This window comes from Seriola aureovittata, chromosome 16 (assembly GCF_021018895.1).
Source record: "Seriola aureovittata isolate HTS-2021-v1 ecotype China chromosome 16, ASM2101889v1, whole genome shotgun sequence".
NCBI classification, from domain to species: Eukaryota; Metazoa; Chordata; class Actinopteri; order Carangiformes; family Carangidae; genus Seriola; species Seriola aureovittata.
In genome coordinates, this window is record NC_079379.1 from 4,390,031 (window position 1) to 4,406,726 (window position 16,696).

At 42.5% G+C, this 16,696-nt stretch overlaps 1 protein-coding gene across 2 annotated transcripts; it reads left to right on the forward strand.

Moving 5' to 3' along the window:
- Positions 1-13,121, forward strand: znf865 (zinc finger protein 865). 2 transcript variants are annotated; one of them, XM_056399095.1, is made up of 3 exons: positions 1-552; positions 925-1,044; positions 7,228-13,121. In XM_056399095.1, exon 3 carries the CDS (start codon positions 7,697-7,699, stop codon positions 11,840-11,842), a length of 4,146 nt encoding a protein of 1,381 aa, XP_056255070.1. In that variant the 5' UTR covers positions 1-552; positions 925-1,044; positions 7,228-7,696; the 3' UTR covers positions 11,843-13,121. The 2 variants fall into 2 exon arrangements, with proteins under 2 accessions (XP_056255070.1, XP_056255071.1); XM_056399096.1 differs by having other exon boundaries at positions 7,235-13,121.
- Positions 13,122-16,696: the final 3,575 nt, after the last annotated feature.

Here is a 16,696-nt window from a genome sequence, read left to right on the forward strand (position 1 = left end):
GATAGGCTCCATATTTTGCAAACGGAGGGGCAGAGGTGGATGTGAACGGAGCGGCGGCGGTGTGGTCGCGGCTGGACAGACCAACCTGTGCCTGGCTCTACCCGGAACCATTATGCAGACAGGAAACTACCATTTTAACGCTAGCAGCATCGGTGGAGCCGTCGTCTACAGAGGGGGACACCTAAAACCGACACGGGCCGGAAAACAGCCAGCAGAGGCGAAAAGAGGGAAAAACACGACGGAAACAAAACAAAGGCGCTGTTTGGGTGAAGACGAGCCGTGAGCCGAGGCGAGCTGCAGGACTGTGGCGGCAGACAATGGACACATCGGGCCGGGCCAGCGGAAACAGTTTTTGTTAGCGAGTGAAAAGCAGCGCTCCCGGGTCGATGGAGAGCCAGGCCCTTCTCTGTGTTTTTCCATGGATGAAGAAAAAGGCCCCGCTGACAGGCAGTAGGGAACCCGCTCTTACGGCGCACTCCCACCTCGATCTTTTCACACTTTTACCCCCGTGTTTCTGAGCTTTTGTTGCACCCAGACGTCGTATGTTTCAAGGTAAAACATAAAAACAAGCCGTTTCTTGCAGGAGTCGGTCAGCTAACGTGCTAGCTGCCAAGCTAAGCGAAGCTAACGGCTCGGCTAAAGCTGCTAGCGCTATGCTATGTAACCGGGATACCTCCTTTATGCCAGTTCAGTTGTTTAATATCAGCATTGCAACACTATTAGACATTTTGCTTCATTTAAAACACATTGTATGTCCGAATGTTCAGTTGCAGCTAAAACAATGTGGTTTTCTTAATCAGTTTTCGAACCGTTAAAGCAGCATTTGAGCAGTTGATTGATGGATGCTAGCAGGCTCTGGTCAGTGAGTGGTAACGGTAATCTGTTTCTGTCTAACCTGCTCGGACATCGGTGCATCTGTTTCAGACTGTCGGGCCAGAAGGTACCGGTTGTCGGCGGAGAAACCGGGCAGTCCTCCTCCACCTCCAGCACACTCACACGTACATCTGAGGTCCAGCAAGAAGCTCCAGACCTGCGGATCAGCCGGTAAGATGCAATCACACAGCTCCAATTAGGCAAACTTAACTGTTAGATTAATTAGCCTCAGTTTGACTCGTGTGCTCTCATCACAAATTGATTGATATTATCAACATTTAAAGTGCAGGCTTAATGGAGAGTAAAGTGGAGTTTTAAACACACGCACACATGAAAAGTCGCTGCTTTTTTGCAGAAGCTGATACAGAATCTGCAGCTCAGACTGTCTGATAACAACACTGACAGCATGTGTTTATGTGTGGAGAAGTTATCTCCCAACATGCAACTTTTTTTATCATAATCTGCAAAAGATGCTTGTCAAACATTTGATGGTTTCAGCTTCTCCAGTGTGAGGATTTGTCACTTTTTCCAGTCCTTATGTTGCTGTAAACCAAACATCTGTGGGTATGGGACTTTTACTCAATTACAGAAAGCTATTTAAAGACAATCACCCTGGGCTGTGGGAAATTTTTATGGTCATTTTTTATTAATTTCTGCTGTTTCACAGACCAATTAATTGGAAAGTGATCTGTAGGTTAATGGCTAGTGAAAAGAATCATTGGTTGTAGCCCTACAGAAAACCGATCTAAGTTCTTATTGATTTTTCATGATATTGTCTGTAGTGTAACGACAACAAAACGTCTTTTTAGGTAGTCTATACTACAGAGCTTCAAAACGTACATGGGGTCGCTTGAAATGCAGCCCAGGTCGCAGCAGATTTCTAAAACCATAATACTGAAAAAAGGAAAAGTAATTAAGGTGTAAGGTAAAACCAACATGAAGTGTCTTACTAAGATGTTGGGCCACCATGTGCAGCCAGAAAGGCTCCAAGTCTCAAGTGGACTCTACTGGAGGGATAAACATCATTCTTCCCTCAGTTAATGTTTTGGTGATGGAGGTGGAGAGTGCTGTTCAACACGTTGCTCCAAAATCTCCCATAGGTGTTCAGCTGGGTTGATATCTGGTGACTGAAGGTCACAGCATATGATTCACATCATTTTAATACTCATAAAAACCATCAGTGACCCCTCATTCTCTGTGTGGAGGTGTCAACATTTCCTGTTTTCTTCACTCATTTTCTCTGTTAATTTATCCTTGTCTGTATTTCGAGCTCCTCTGTGCTCTTGAAAGTATAATACAGCAGGTTTTGTATTTAATAATTATTAATCAGATGTAGATTTCATGTAAAATTATATCTTAACTCAGTCGTATGATTTCTGGGACTGAAAATGGGTCAAAGGTTAAAAAAAGGTTGAGAAACCCAACTGTGCACTGTAAAGCTAAGACCTGATGTTATGTTTTTTATTTTAAGCATAAGACACCCCACAGAGAAAGATGTTTGATAAGCACGTTTCTGAAACGATCAGATTTCCTGATGCAGACTATTAAGAAAGCCGTGCGGATACTGATTCTACACGCAGTGTTAGTGCATGTGGATAAGCTGCTAAGAAATGTTTTCCTAACATGTTTCAAATAGACCGAATCACATCTAAAAGCAATTTCGAGTAGTTGAGTAATGAGTTGGTCAATATGCAGAAACTTAATCGGCATCTAATACTCTTTTTAGATGTTTTTTTTTTGTTTTTTTTAAAGCAAAAGTAAAAAAAAAAACAGTTTGTAGCTTTTCAAACATGAGAAGTTGTTGCTTTTCTTTACTAAATGAAAGTAAACTGGATGTCTTGATGTCTCTTCCTGGCATTTAATACACAAAACAGTTGACTAATTGAAAAAATAATCAGCAGATTAATTGATAATAAAAAGAGAGACCAGAGAAGCTAGGGCTGCAAGACTCCTGTTTTAACTGTATTGATGATATTCACACAGTAACACATAATTTTGTTAAATTTTCTAGGCTCCTAATTTACATTTCAATTTGATGTAATGGAATAAGAGATTAAAAAGACCCTCACTTAAAAAAATGTTTGCTGTCACAACAGTAAATCAAACTTTAGGTTGTAGCTGCAGATATAAGGTTGCATGTTGAAAATGACAGAAGGCATTTAGGCTTCGTCTTTCAATTTACTATGTAGTATTCATTTATTTTATTTAGAATTTTTGTTTTTGTTTAGAAAACTATTTTTTTCCCCACTTTTCTCTGTTGAGTTGTATTTGTGTTCACAGTTAACATGTTGACCAAACTGTAGCAAACACACCAAGGTGGTTGCTAAGCGTTGCAAACAGTTGAGAGGAAAAGTGTCGTTCAACAAAAATGCTGCAAAATGTTTTCACTTCTTGGATTGGTGGTCATGTGTCACTGATTCCATCAGTCAGCAGCAGGTGACGCGCAGACTAGTTTCTCCTCTCTGGAGAAAAGGTCACTAATCAATACATTCATCTGCTATGCTGATTAGTTTGGAATAAAACTTGACACCCTCAGATTCAGCTCTTAGCCCACACTCATCAATCCAACAGCTAGTTACATGCCTTCACCTGGTGTAACAGGTGTAAACTAGCTAGTTCCCTGGTATTTAGCTAGAATGAAATTCAGCAGCTTTAGAAATAGATGTGAGAGCTCACTGCCTCATGATATATATATATATATATATATATATATATAAATATTAATAAATCTACTGAACTGACATTTTCTCCTCAGGTTGTAGTTTATTAGATTGTTAATGTCATGCACCCACATGTTTTTCTTTGCTAAACTACACTGCCTCAACACATACCCAGGTGTGTTAAATTTTAAAATTAACTGATGATTATTTTCTCATCAAACTGATTAATCGTTTGGTCTATAAAATGTTAGACATTTGTTAACTATAATTTTTCCTATACCCAAGATGATGTTTTCAAATTTCTTGTTTTGACCAAAACCTAAAGTATTCAGTTTATAATCACATAAAGGAATGGGAAATAATCTGATTCAAGAAACATTAACCAGAAAATGTTTGAATTTTTGGTTGAAAAATGGCTAAAATGATTAATCGATTGCCATAATAGTTGTCAGCTGACTGATTGATTGAATGTTTGTTGCAGCTATAGTTATAGCAGATCTTTAAACCAGTTGAGTGCCATTTATTCCAGGCCGTCCCAGTTAGACAAACTGGTAACTGAGCAGAATTTATATGAATTTGCTTTTGCACTAAGACGGCAGAGTTTGTGTTTTAGATTGTGAGTGTGATTTTTTTTTGTTTGTTTGTTTGTTTTTTGTAACAGTTATAGTTGATTATTGTTTATTTTGGCAGTTTCTTTCCTACAGCTAAACTGTTTGATCAGAATGTTTTATTAGTTCTTTGAATATCTGATTCCTAGAATTCAGCTTCTATAAGGGGAACATATTTGTTAGAAAAGCCTGAGGGTGGAGAACAGAAGCATCATTCTTCTCAGTGCCACCATCTGTTTGCTTAGTTCACTGCTTCATCAGCTTTCTGACAACTTTCTCTTTTATATATTCTTCTTATTATTGTTCAGAGGGAAATCAGCATTAAAGTTTTTTTAAGGTTTTGTAAGTTTAATTACAGCCGTATTTCAAAGATATCTCAGATACACGATCAGCTCAGGTTATGAGTCCCCAGTGTCGCTGTGCTCCGCTTCAGGCTGTACGCAGATGTGACGGCACATATGAGGATGTTTGGCTTCTCTGGTTTCTGTCTCAGGGGATAGTTGCTCATGTCGAGTGCTCTGTGCACAGGCAAGGTCAGCGTGGAGAGCGGACTTAACCTCGGCTTTTATAAAGAGATGTCACACAGAAAAAAAGCAAAAGATAGATGCACAAAAACATAAGATTATTTCTGTTCAGGGCTTTTATGCTGATGTTTAATTCAGGAGTAAAAGCAGCAGGTTGTTGCCCACAGTGAAAGAGAGAAAAGCATCATTGTAATCAGATCAAGATTGAAGTGTTTTCATAGTAATGCAGATCGATTGTCAAAATATTTGCTGATTAAATATCAATTGATAAATCGAATGATCGCACAGATCCTTGAAGCAGGTGGGTGCCATTTATCTCAGGCCATCCCAGTTAGACAAACTGGTAACTGAGCAGAATTTAGATGAAGTTGCTTTTGCACTCAGTGGCAGATTGATGTCAAAAGTATTCAGACTCAGGAGATGGTGTTGAATCAGATTTATTCTTTAGGGTTAAAAATGTTGAGGAGTCCTTTAAAGAACGAAGCACTGAAGATGTTTGGATGGGTGATGGTGTCATTATTATTGAGCTGAAACAACTAATCGAATCAACGAATCCATTAGTTGACTGACAGAAAATTAATCAAGAACTCATTTGTTAATCAATTTATAATTTTAAATGTTTTTTTTTTTTTTTTTTTTTCATACTCAAATGTATTTATTTTAGTGTTACATTTGTGAGGACTGGCTGCTCTCCTTTGTTTTGTTTAACAGTAAATTAGAAGTTGAGGGTGTTTCACTGTTTGTGCGACAGTAAACACGCAGTTTGCAGACAAACCGAAATAACAGATTTGATAGACAGGCTTTATCGGTAAGTCAGATGTTATCTGAATCAGCTGTAAATGCTCAAGGTGTCGGATGCTAAGTAATTGAGTGATATCATACACTAGAAATAACACCAGAAGCATCCGTTTCTATATTGGTAGTGAAGTGCTGCGTTCCTCGATGGGTTTACAGTATCAAGTTACTGCTCCGCGCACCGACCCACATTTGTATGAATACATTTTCTTCCTAATTGGTTTTAAAAAAAAAAAAAAAAAAACCTTGGAGGTAGAAGAAACAAAACAGGAACATGATCAGTGAAGTTAATTGAAAATTTCAGTTTCTAAATATCAGATTGCACTTTTGACAGGAGGGATTTGCCGAGCAGCTTGTGTTTTTCGTCTTGCGCACAGAAACACTGTCCACCAGACCACCTTTTGTTTTTTATCTGGCATTTAGTTAGGTGTGTGTGTGTGTGTGTGTGTGTGTGTGTGTGTGTGTTGGAGGCGACAGGCAGCCATGTTATCCTGCAGGAGTCGTGGCATTTTGGGCCGCTGCTCTCTTCTCTTCTCCCTCTTGTTGTCTGTATTTGCCCCACTCACCAGTGTCTCCACATGCTTGAATGGGGCAACTAAAGGGCAACTGACAATATTTTTTTTTTATTGTCTGTCGATTATTTTTCTGATTAATTATTTGTTTGTCTCCATTTCCCAGAGTTCACGGTGATGTTTCCAAATGTCATGTTTTGCCTGATCAACAGATTAAAACCCAAAGATATTTGTCTTTTAATGACTGAAGAGAGAAAATCCTCACAGGGGAGAAGCTGCACCAGAGAACAGTTTAGACTTTTTGATTGAAAAATGACTGAAATGATTAATAATCAAAGTTTTAGCTTGTTAATTATCTGTTGAGCAACTCAGGTTATTCAACTAATGCCATATTAAAAGTAGAAAACCAGTATAATAAGTAATTGTCTCAATTATTATTGGGCCAAGATTTCATGTGGATGAGTTTTGTCTGTAATGATTTCTATGTTTAGCTTTATGTCTAGTAATGAATTCTTAGTTAAACAATAATGAGAATAAAACTGCTCTTTCACATTAAAACGGTGACAGAAAAACACATTTAAACATCCAAAATAAAAATAATGAAGATTAAAAATAAAACATTAAAGAAAACACTTAGCACAAACTCAAGCTCTAAGTTTACGGCAGCTGTTGTGAGGCACTCTGGGTTCAGTGGGTTCAGGCTGTGTGATATTAGGAAACCAGCTGAAGGGAAAACATTTTACCTGCTTGAACAAATGATCAAACGCAGAGCACTTTCCAAGATTTCCAGAGAGTTCGTATAAAAATAATTGTGCAACAGCTGCTCAGGCATCTGAGTGAGTATTCAGTGTGATGAGGGAAGGCAGTGACCTAATTTCCATCTTATCTTGAGTCAGACATTGTCAACACGCTTATATTTTTAGCCAAAAATGTAGGCGACCCTCGACTACGCTTTTATTTTCTCTAGGAAAATGTGTTTTGAAAAGAATAAATACATTAATCTTTAAGAATAAAACATATAAATGTATAATATACAGTAGTACAACAGGAACAGAAACTACAGGCTTTAGAAAATAATGAGTTGTTTATTTGTGCAGTTCCTTTTGTGATGTTCAGCATCCAGCTTTAAGAACCGACGGCAAGACAGTGTTTCTGAACTAACTGTGCCAAAACTGTTCAGTCTATTTGCTCAGTATCGAGTCACTAAATCACTTTCTGACATTAATGTTCCTTCCTCTCCTTCTCTTTCCTCGAGCTCCCAGAAGAACTCCATGAAGGGACAGGAGGGCACTGAAGCAATGGTCCGTCCTCCACGGAAATAGCGGACACACTCCTGCTTCATGACCTGATTTGAAAACTCAGCACACGGTTATGGAACACTTAGTAAAGAAACACTACAGACTCAGTTTTTTAGTATAATTTAGTATATTGCCTATTTATGACCCTTTTTTATAACATCCCACAGAAGCACTTGAAGGCTTCACTCTTGAATGGAGGGTAAAACTTTTACTCTCTGTTGATATATTTATGTAAGAAACATAAGCATCGGCTTTTTGTGGATTACAGCGGTTTGTTTGAAGTTTGGGGGTAGAGGTCACGACGGGACTACCTCTGAAAATCAGACCTTATTAGGTTAACAAAGCTTCACTGCTGTTTCCAGCAACTATTGACTAAGTGCTCAAGGTAGTTTGGCCTTGGACACTTAGCCACATCTGCTTTTGGAGATGTTCCAGTTCAGCAAGTACCCCATGGACATTTTAGAGATGCTAAGCGGACACCAAGCCCATCAGTTCAAAGGCCTTGGGTTAGAACGACAACTGAGCCACCAACAGCAAGTCCAGCTACAGCATCAGCAGCAGCTCCAGCAGCAGCACCAGCCCTCCGCTGACACCTCTGGAAGCCTCCTCTCCGGCCTCGGCCTTGGATCCCTCCAGAGCACTCGGAGTAATGCCTTCGCTGACTCCTCATCATTATTCGCCAAGATGAGTGCCCCCCCCTCCATCTCCCACCAGAGCCAGTCGTCCTCATCGTCTCACAGCTCCAGGAAGTCCAGTAAAATGAGCAGTAGCAGCGGGAGCGGGAGCTCCTCATCGGGGTACCCCCAGTTCCTGCGGCCTTTCCACCCGGCCGAGGCTGCGCTGGCTCAGGAGCAGCTCCACTCTGGGATGGGACGTTTTGACTTTGGTGGGAGCAGCAGTGGGGGGGGTGCAGGAGTCATTGGGGGTGTCGTCACACCTGCGCCCCCGCCTCCGCCGCTGCATCCAGGTCTCTCTGTCCCGCAGCCCTCCCCTGGTCCCTCCTCTTCCTCACCCTCTCCCTCCACCTCTGCTTCAGCCTCCAACAACCCCTCTGGCAGCACTGCAGTCCCCTTAGTCGGCCAGTCTGATCCCCGTAGCCTCCACCAGCAGTTCAGCTGCATGCTCGCCGCCAACCAGTACTTCCTGTCTGGAGTACCCACCAACAGCAGCCTGGAACAGTTCCTGGTCCAGCAAGGCACTCACAACCACTTAGGCTTGGGCCTCAGCCAAGGGGCCACTGAGTCAAACTCGGCCCTAGCGCCTCCCCCTGCCCTCCACTCATCCCACAGCCACAGCCACACAGCTCCACAGCCTCAGCAGCAGCAACAGCAGCTGACCCCTCATGCCTTATCTCATCCACACAGCCACACTCACCATCCACACCCTCTCCACCCGGCTCCCCAGCCTGCCCCACTGGGTGGCTTTGATTTCCAAGGCATTCCAGTCCTTTCCTCCAACCAGATAGCATCACTAATGCAGCAAGAGGCAGGCCTTCCCCTCCCCCTTCCACTCCACCTGTCCCTCTCTAAAGACGATGCATCAAAGTCCGGAGACAGCTCGTCCACGTCGGTTTCCAGCGGAGGAAGCAGGAGAAAGAAAGCGATGGCGGGCTACCTGCCCCAGAGGAAAACAGACAGTAGTAGCCACAGTCACAGCAGCCACAGCCATAGCAGCAGCAGTGTTAGTAACTGCCATAACAGCAGCTCAAGTGGGCACAGTCAGAGCTCCTCATCAGGCCTTGTGGGAGGAGGATCTGGGGGAGTTGGGATAAGTGGCATCGGAAGCGAGCCACCACATTCCTCTCTTCTCTCATCGTCCTCACAGCAACAGTCATCCTCCACCGTCTCCTCCTCCTCGTCTGCCCCCCCTTCCTCAAACTCCACCTCTGTGCTTGTAGCCAACGGTAACCAACAGTTGTCCAAATCCCAAGAGAGCCACAGTACCAGTTCATCTGGCCAGCCCGAACCAGAACCCCTTTACCACTGTGGTGAATGTGGTAAAACCTTCACCCACCTCTCCAGCCTCCGAAGGCATCTCCGCAGCCACGGCTTGACGCCAGAAAGCCAAAGCAGGAAGTCGGACTGTAACTCCCCCAGCCCAGAGAGGATATTCTGCTGTGGTGAGTGTGGAAAGAGATTTAAAAAGAGGGGTCACCTCATCCAGCACAGCGTCACCCACTCAGAAAACCGGCCTTTTGTCTGCACCATCTGCCAAAAGTCCTTCAACCGCCGAGAGTCACTTACGAGACACGAGAAGATCCATGACGAGAAGCCTTTCCGCTGCCCTGCGTGCGGACGTTGTTTCCGCGAGAGCACCTCTCTTCTCAATCACGCTGCGTCAGGCGCCTGCGGCAAACCTCCCCGGAGTTCAAAAAACCGGGGCAGCAGCGGAGGGAGTGGATCGTCCAACCCCAGCAGCAGTAAAATGGGAAGCAGCGGAAACAGGGTAGGCATTTCAAACGATGCTGCAGCATTGGCTAATGACAAGTATGCAACAGATTATTCCAGAAGTCGCTACCAGAACCAGTCGTCCTACAGCAGCAGCGTCGACGACTACAGACGATCACAGTCCTCGTCTTTGTACTCATCAGAGAGCACGCTAGCCAGTGAAATGACCAGCCAAACACTTCGCAAGGCCCCTTTAGCACCTACTCTTCATCCGCACCCTCAAAGTCAGCAACAGCACCACCACCACCAACCGCAGCAGCCACACCTCCCCCTCTCCTCTCTATTGGATGATTCGGAGGACGAGGTCACGAGCAGCGCGATGTCGGCCATCGCCGCTGCAGCCGCGGCTTCCTGTGATATTAACACAGAGAGTCGGGAAGGAGAGAGGAGGGATATCATCGGAGGCCTGCTGGGGGGGTTGGGGTTTGGTAACATGGGTGGTCCATCATCCACGTCCAGCCTCAACGGTTCCACTATGCCTTTAACCCACCCAAGCCAACCCCACACGAAGCCCAGGAGGCCTAGGAAGCCCAGAGAGAAAAGGGACCCAAGCACCATCGTGAGGAGGAGGAGGAGCCCTGCGCCTCCTGGGGATGGCTCAGAGAGGCCGTATGGATGTCAGATCTGTGGCAAACGCTTCAGGAGGGCGGAGACCCTGCGACGCCACAACCGCGTTCACACAGGGGAGAAACCTCACGCCTGCGACGTCTGCGGCAAAATGTTCCGCGAGCCTTTCCACCTCACCAAGCATCTGACTGTGCACTCTGGTCAAAAGAACTACAAATGCAACCTGTGTGGCAAGATGTTTGCGTATGCGCAGAGCCTGGTGCGTCACGGGAAGCTGCACAGGAAAGGGGAGATCGACAACCAGGGGAGGAGAATCAAAGGTGCTGCTGCTGCCCTCAGTCAGGTCGCCAACTCGGGAAACTCTGACTACTTCTCCTCCTGCTCCCAAGGAGAGAAGTCTCCAACATCGGGCACCCCCTCCCAGAGGCTTTATACCTGCACAGTGTGCTGGAAATCATTCCGCCACTACTTCCACCTGACGGCACATCAACAGACTGTCCACGGTGGCGGCGTCGGGCTGGAAAAGTCCTTTCGTTGTGAAGTATGTGGCAAAGCCTTCGCCTACTCCAACAGCTTAGTGCGGCACAAGCTGTCTCAGCATGGCATCGACCGCAACGGGCATCGCGTCAGCCAGTCCCAACCCTCCGGGTACTCGCCCCTCTTCTATGATGCAGGTTCAGGTTCCAACTACACTGGCTCATCTCACATGCAGCAGGGGGCCTCTGCACAGCAACAGCAGCCGCCACCACCACCACCCCCGCCACCACCACCACCGCAACAACAACAACAACAACAACCGCCACCACAACCCCAGCTGCAGCACCCTTTTCACTACCGCTCAAAAAACTTCCAAAAACGGCATGGACAGACAAGAAAGCACCGAAAGAAAAAAAGGCGAGTGGTGATCCACAGCATCATGAGAGACGGAAAGCTGGTGGGTGTCCCGCTGAGTAAAGACACCCGCAGGAAGCTGATGATCCTGAGGAAAAAGAGAGGGAAACTGCAGGCACAGCTCAACAAAAAAAAGCTTCTGGCCCAGCTGAGGATGAAGGGCGGCGTGATGAAAGTGAAGTCATGGTCCGGGGGCGCCGTCAGAGTCACCGGGCTTACCTCAATGGATATCCCAATCAAGCGCTTCCCCTGCCCGATCTGCCCCAGCACCACATACGCCAAGCACGGTTCTCTGCTGGTCCACCACGCCATCAGGCACCCGCCGAGAAACTCAGGCCGCCACGCCCGACTGCGGTGCCAGGTGTGTGGAAGACGCACCGGCTCGTTACACAAAGCCTTGAAACACAGGGGCCAGCATCTCAAACAAGCTGCATTCCAGTGCCACAGATGCCGACACCGTTTCTGGAACTCCCGGCTCCTGGCTCGCCACAAGTTCTCCTGTCGAGGGATGAGCGCCGGCAGCGGGTCCGGGAACTGGGGACTGATGAAGATAAAATCTCCATCGTCTCATAACCAGTCAGATAGTGACCAGTCACCAGTCCAGCTGACGGTTCCAGTTCTGGTCCAGCCTGAGAGATCAACAGTTCTGACTGAGTACAGTCAGTAAAAAAAACAAAAACAGTTTTCTAGAATAGATTCTTTTGATGTTTATTTTTTTTAAATAATCCAAGAAGCAGCAAGAAAGAGCTAGCAAGTTTTTAACAAAAAGAGGTGGGAGAATGGGGAGGGTTTAGTGTAACTCCCATAATACCCCCACACCCCACCCCCGGTTAAATCTGTATACAATCCTAACTTACTACAGCAGAGGTGGTCGATAAATTAGCGTGGACTTCAAAAGGCCCAAAATCAGAACCACTCTAAGTATCTGTCTCCTCTTCCCCAAAGGTGAAGGAACTCTAGACCACGAGACAATTTTAGTAGCATTTATTTGACAAAGGCATTCATCCACTTTCCTTTGCATCCTGTTTTTTTATTTGTAATTTTCCCATTAGCAGTGTTTGCGCATCAATATGGATTGGATGCCTATTGTAGAAGTGAGGTACCTTTTTAGTACCAGTTTATTTTTACAAATTGTTTTCACATTATTCACAGTTAAACAGTATAGTCCTCGTCTCTTGCTCTGTATGTGTTTATTTGTTACCCCCAGTGGAGAATCTCTCTTTTTATATTGAGATGAAATCTGCCCTCAAGATAAAATTATCTTTTTATTAAAAAAGAAATCCTGACCCCACTTAATAGCCTCATGAAAATGACTTTTACATCAGTAAATAGTCGTATCCGGCACAAAAGACAGTACTAGTTGATGTGCTAAAGTGACTGAAAAGGAAAAAAAAGGAGCTAAGACAAAACAGTAAAGTGTTGGTGATCTTGTTTTTAATGTACACTACTTTTGTCATTTTTTAAAGAGGCGTGGATGGAGAGAAAACACGACTCAAACTGTTAATGTGTTCAGGATTTGAAAAGGACAACAGAAATAACCGGAGTGTACTGTACAATTCGTATTATATTTTATTATATATTGATTATTTGCTGTTTTTTACTCCAAGTATCATTTCTTTTATCATTGTTGGTATTGTATGGGTGGGAGGGAACGAGTTGGGGGCTATCTTTGTAAAACAGCGGGATGAGTATATGTATCGATGTGATATTTTTTTTTCCCCCCTCCCTGCACCCCTTTTACCTGCTCCCTCATTGCCACAATTATGCCCAATTTTTTGTAACAAAAGCGTGTACACATAGTTCATTACTTAGGTCCTGTCCAAACGTGTTTTTCTTTTTTTCTGTAAAACTAAAACATGTAATATTACTAAATTACTATCCTTTTCTTTGCCTAAAAGTGAGTTGTTGAAAACCCTCAAATCAAATAAAAAAAATCTGAAATGTTACGTCCACTGTTATGTTAAAAGCTGGTATTTGAAATTTCCCCACAAAGGCATAATTTCTGGTTGTGAGAAATAATAGAAATCATGTTGAAACTTGTGGAACAATAATTTAAGCAATTTATCATTTCCTACAAGGTTTCTCAAAAGAACAATGTCATTTGGTACTAATTATAGGAAAAATTGTAATTTCCTTGAAAGAAAATGTCCACTTCAACACAAGCAAATATTTATTAATAACAAATTTATTTTTGGAAAATTAATTCTTCACGGAGGTTGAATTTTATGCAATCTTGTGCACAAATATTGCATTTCATGCATATTTGTGCACAAGCTAAAAGACTTCCTAGGTGCACTCACATTTAATTGCAATGAATTATTTGGAAGTCTTAAACACATAATTTTCCCTGTAATTAATACCAAATTACTTCTGGAAATCTTTAGAAAAATTTGAAATTATATCCATTTTAAAATACTACCCATAAAAAAAAAAAACCCATTGTGAAAATGTTGTGACCTGACAGATGACATCAATCAAGCAGGCTCTACATTATTTAGATAAAACACTGGGGGAAAGTGGAAGAATGGCGCCTTATGTCTCCAGAAATGTATTGTCATGCACTTCACTTCATTTAAAAAAATCACACAATGAAGTCAAGTTGAGAAATTTGGTGATCTAGTTGGTGTGTTCATACATCACTGCCCAGTGCCCAAAAGAGATACGTTGGAGTGGAAAACAAACTCACCTTTGGCTCTGAAATTTCTGTAAATAACATAAAAATGTAACTAAACATCTAAAAAGTATGAATCTGTGTTGGCAAACTTCACATGGATGATCGCACGTGGTGACTGAGCTCCAGATGCTAAAATATACATGACCACAGACAGGAGTTTTTAAAAAGCACTCCCACCTGTGCTCCACTTGAATTAGACGCAAGATCCACCTCCCATAATATCAAAAAAATGTTCCCAGATTTTGCGATATGCACCTTGGAAGTTTCTACCTCCAGCCCGATACAATGAAGGTGAATGGAATTTACTTTATGTTGCTTTGAAACATTGAAGAAATTACTCAAAAAAACTCAACCGCATGACTTTCCAGAAACAATGTCATGGATATTCAGGAGAATGTGTTTTCTTTGGAACAACTTTCTACGGATGAAATGGCCTCTTTTAAACCATATGACATAGTGTATTTAATTTCGGTATACTTTGATTTAGATAAGAACGATCAGGGCTGGTATTAAAACATTTTTTGACTATGTTCATTTACTTTCAGGTCCATTAAAGAAATACATGTTCTTCACAGTTCAAAACTTGATAAAAACAATAGATTCTAAATTGAAAAATTGACCATTCACTCTTCAAAGCTTTTACTAACAAAGCATCTGTTAATGTAGATTCGAGAAAGTTAATTAAAATGGCTGAAGTTTTGCATGGGCAAGCAAGTTGGTATAATGGTGACAGTAGTTCAGAGAAATGACTTCTGTCAGTCAGTCTTAGTCGTAGTTATAAGTTGGGTAAAAATTGTCAAAATGATGCTTTAGTTTGGTGTGGTTAAGCTCAGTGGATGATCTAGGAGTAGATATTCTAGCAATAAATATTTGTATTTAGACAACACACAGCTGCTATTAAACTACTTATCTATTCCCATCGACCCTCCACAAAGCCTTAGGTCTAGGAGGATCCAGCACTTTATTAAATGGACTACCAACAACTGTCTGTAAAATGCCATTAAGACTCCATCATCCATCCCCTCAAAGCTTGTTTTAGATAATTAATACATCGTGTATATTTTTATCCATCCCTCTACTATAGGAGTGTTGAAATGGTTTTTCTCTGATGCATAAAGCCCACGCACACAAGTGTAGACTCAGAGAGCTCCAGGTATAGTGACAGGAAGTAAGGTGTTGTGCACCTGAGGCATGTAGTAGGTGAGCTGGCCTGACCACACAGCGGCCCCTATTTTTTGGCGGGGGAAACTAGTGTATACATGGGTTGGAAAGGTGGACGGCTGTAATGTTTTGACGCATTACCACCAGTCGCCCACTAGATGGTGCCATTACAATAGAATAGACAGTAAACTAGAGCTGGAAAGGACCAAGGGGAAAATAATTTCAATTCGAAACGGCTCATGAAACTCGAATCACACATTAGTGGAGTCAAGCTGTTGTTCCACACTTTCCCTGATGCATGCCAGCGTACACACACTCCTACTCGTGTGCGTATGTGCGTGTGTGTATATGTGTGTGAGTGACAAAGATTATTTTGGCCTCTTACTACCAACACATTCCTGTCATGTATATTTGACAGCACTCTGTCACCAGATAGGACCTGCAGGCTTCTCCAGGTCCTTCTAGGAACTGCTGCTCTCGCAGTGCAGCTGCTGCAACGGATTCATGAGTCAGTCAAATTAATGTCAACAAGAAACACATGATGTTTATGTTTGATTTACTCCTGTAATAAATTAATAGGCTGTTATTATTATTGTTAGGATATTATTCACGTTTCAGGTTTGCCATTCATTTCACAGGGACAGTATGCATTAACATCCATGTAAGATCTTAATCTGATAAGTAACTAGCAAGCTAAATGTGGAGTAAAAGGATATTTGTAAAAATGTAGTGAGGAAGAAATATAAAGTATCTGAAAATGGAAATTCTCAAGTAAAATATTAGAACCTCAAAATGGTACTTAAGTACAATATTGGAGTAAATGTACTTAGTTACTCTCCACCACTGTTACATTATCAGGTATGAAAAATAGTTTGACACCTTAACATGACAACGAAAAACATTAAATTGTCAAAACAAAAACGTTCTTAATTAGTTTTTATTTTATATTGACATTTTTTGTGTAATATTTTCTTATTTTTAAATGTACTTTTTGTTTGAATTAGTTTAGTAAAATTTACAATATGATATGTTGGATAATAATATATGACATCATGTTTTGTACTTTTATTTTATCTTTTCAATTTCTATTTATTTTTTTATTATTGTAATTTTATAATAGTTATTTAATGTATGTTTTTTTTTTTTTACTATACTTTTTTTATTTTATTTATTAGTTATCTTAGTTAAAAAAATTTTTTATGGATCTTTAGTTAATTGATTTTTGACACCCCCTCCCTCCCTCCCTCCCCTCCTATTCCCCCCTCCAGCCAGCCCCTCACGCGGCAGTGGCATGGGGAAACCTGTGGGCGGAGACTGTGACCTATTTTAAGCCAATAGAAGGCCGAGAACGGCAGCGAGTGACCTAATTTCAGCCAATCGCAGCGCGGCAGAGTCGCCGGTAGGCAACAGTCGGCGCGTGCCGGAGCCATGTGCTTCTTTGGTGTGGAGATAGGGACAACCAGTGGGGAGAGAAACAGTCTAGTCGTTGCTTTTACCTCCGTTTTCATCGTATTAAATACAGTATAATCACTTTAGATGTGATGATTTTAAAACTTTACAGCCTACAGTTACTGTATAATTAAAAACACCATTCAACCCATCGAAAGAAACGTTAATAAACAAGTTTTTCATCTTACACTCCTGACAAATCACAACATGGCGGTTGTATCTCTAACCACTGTAAAC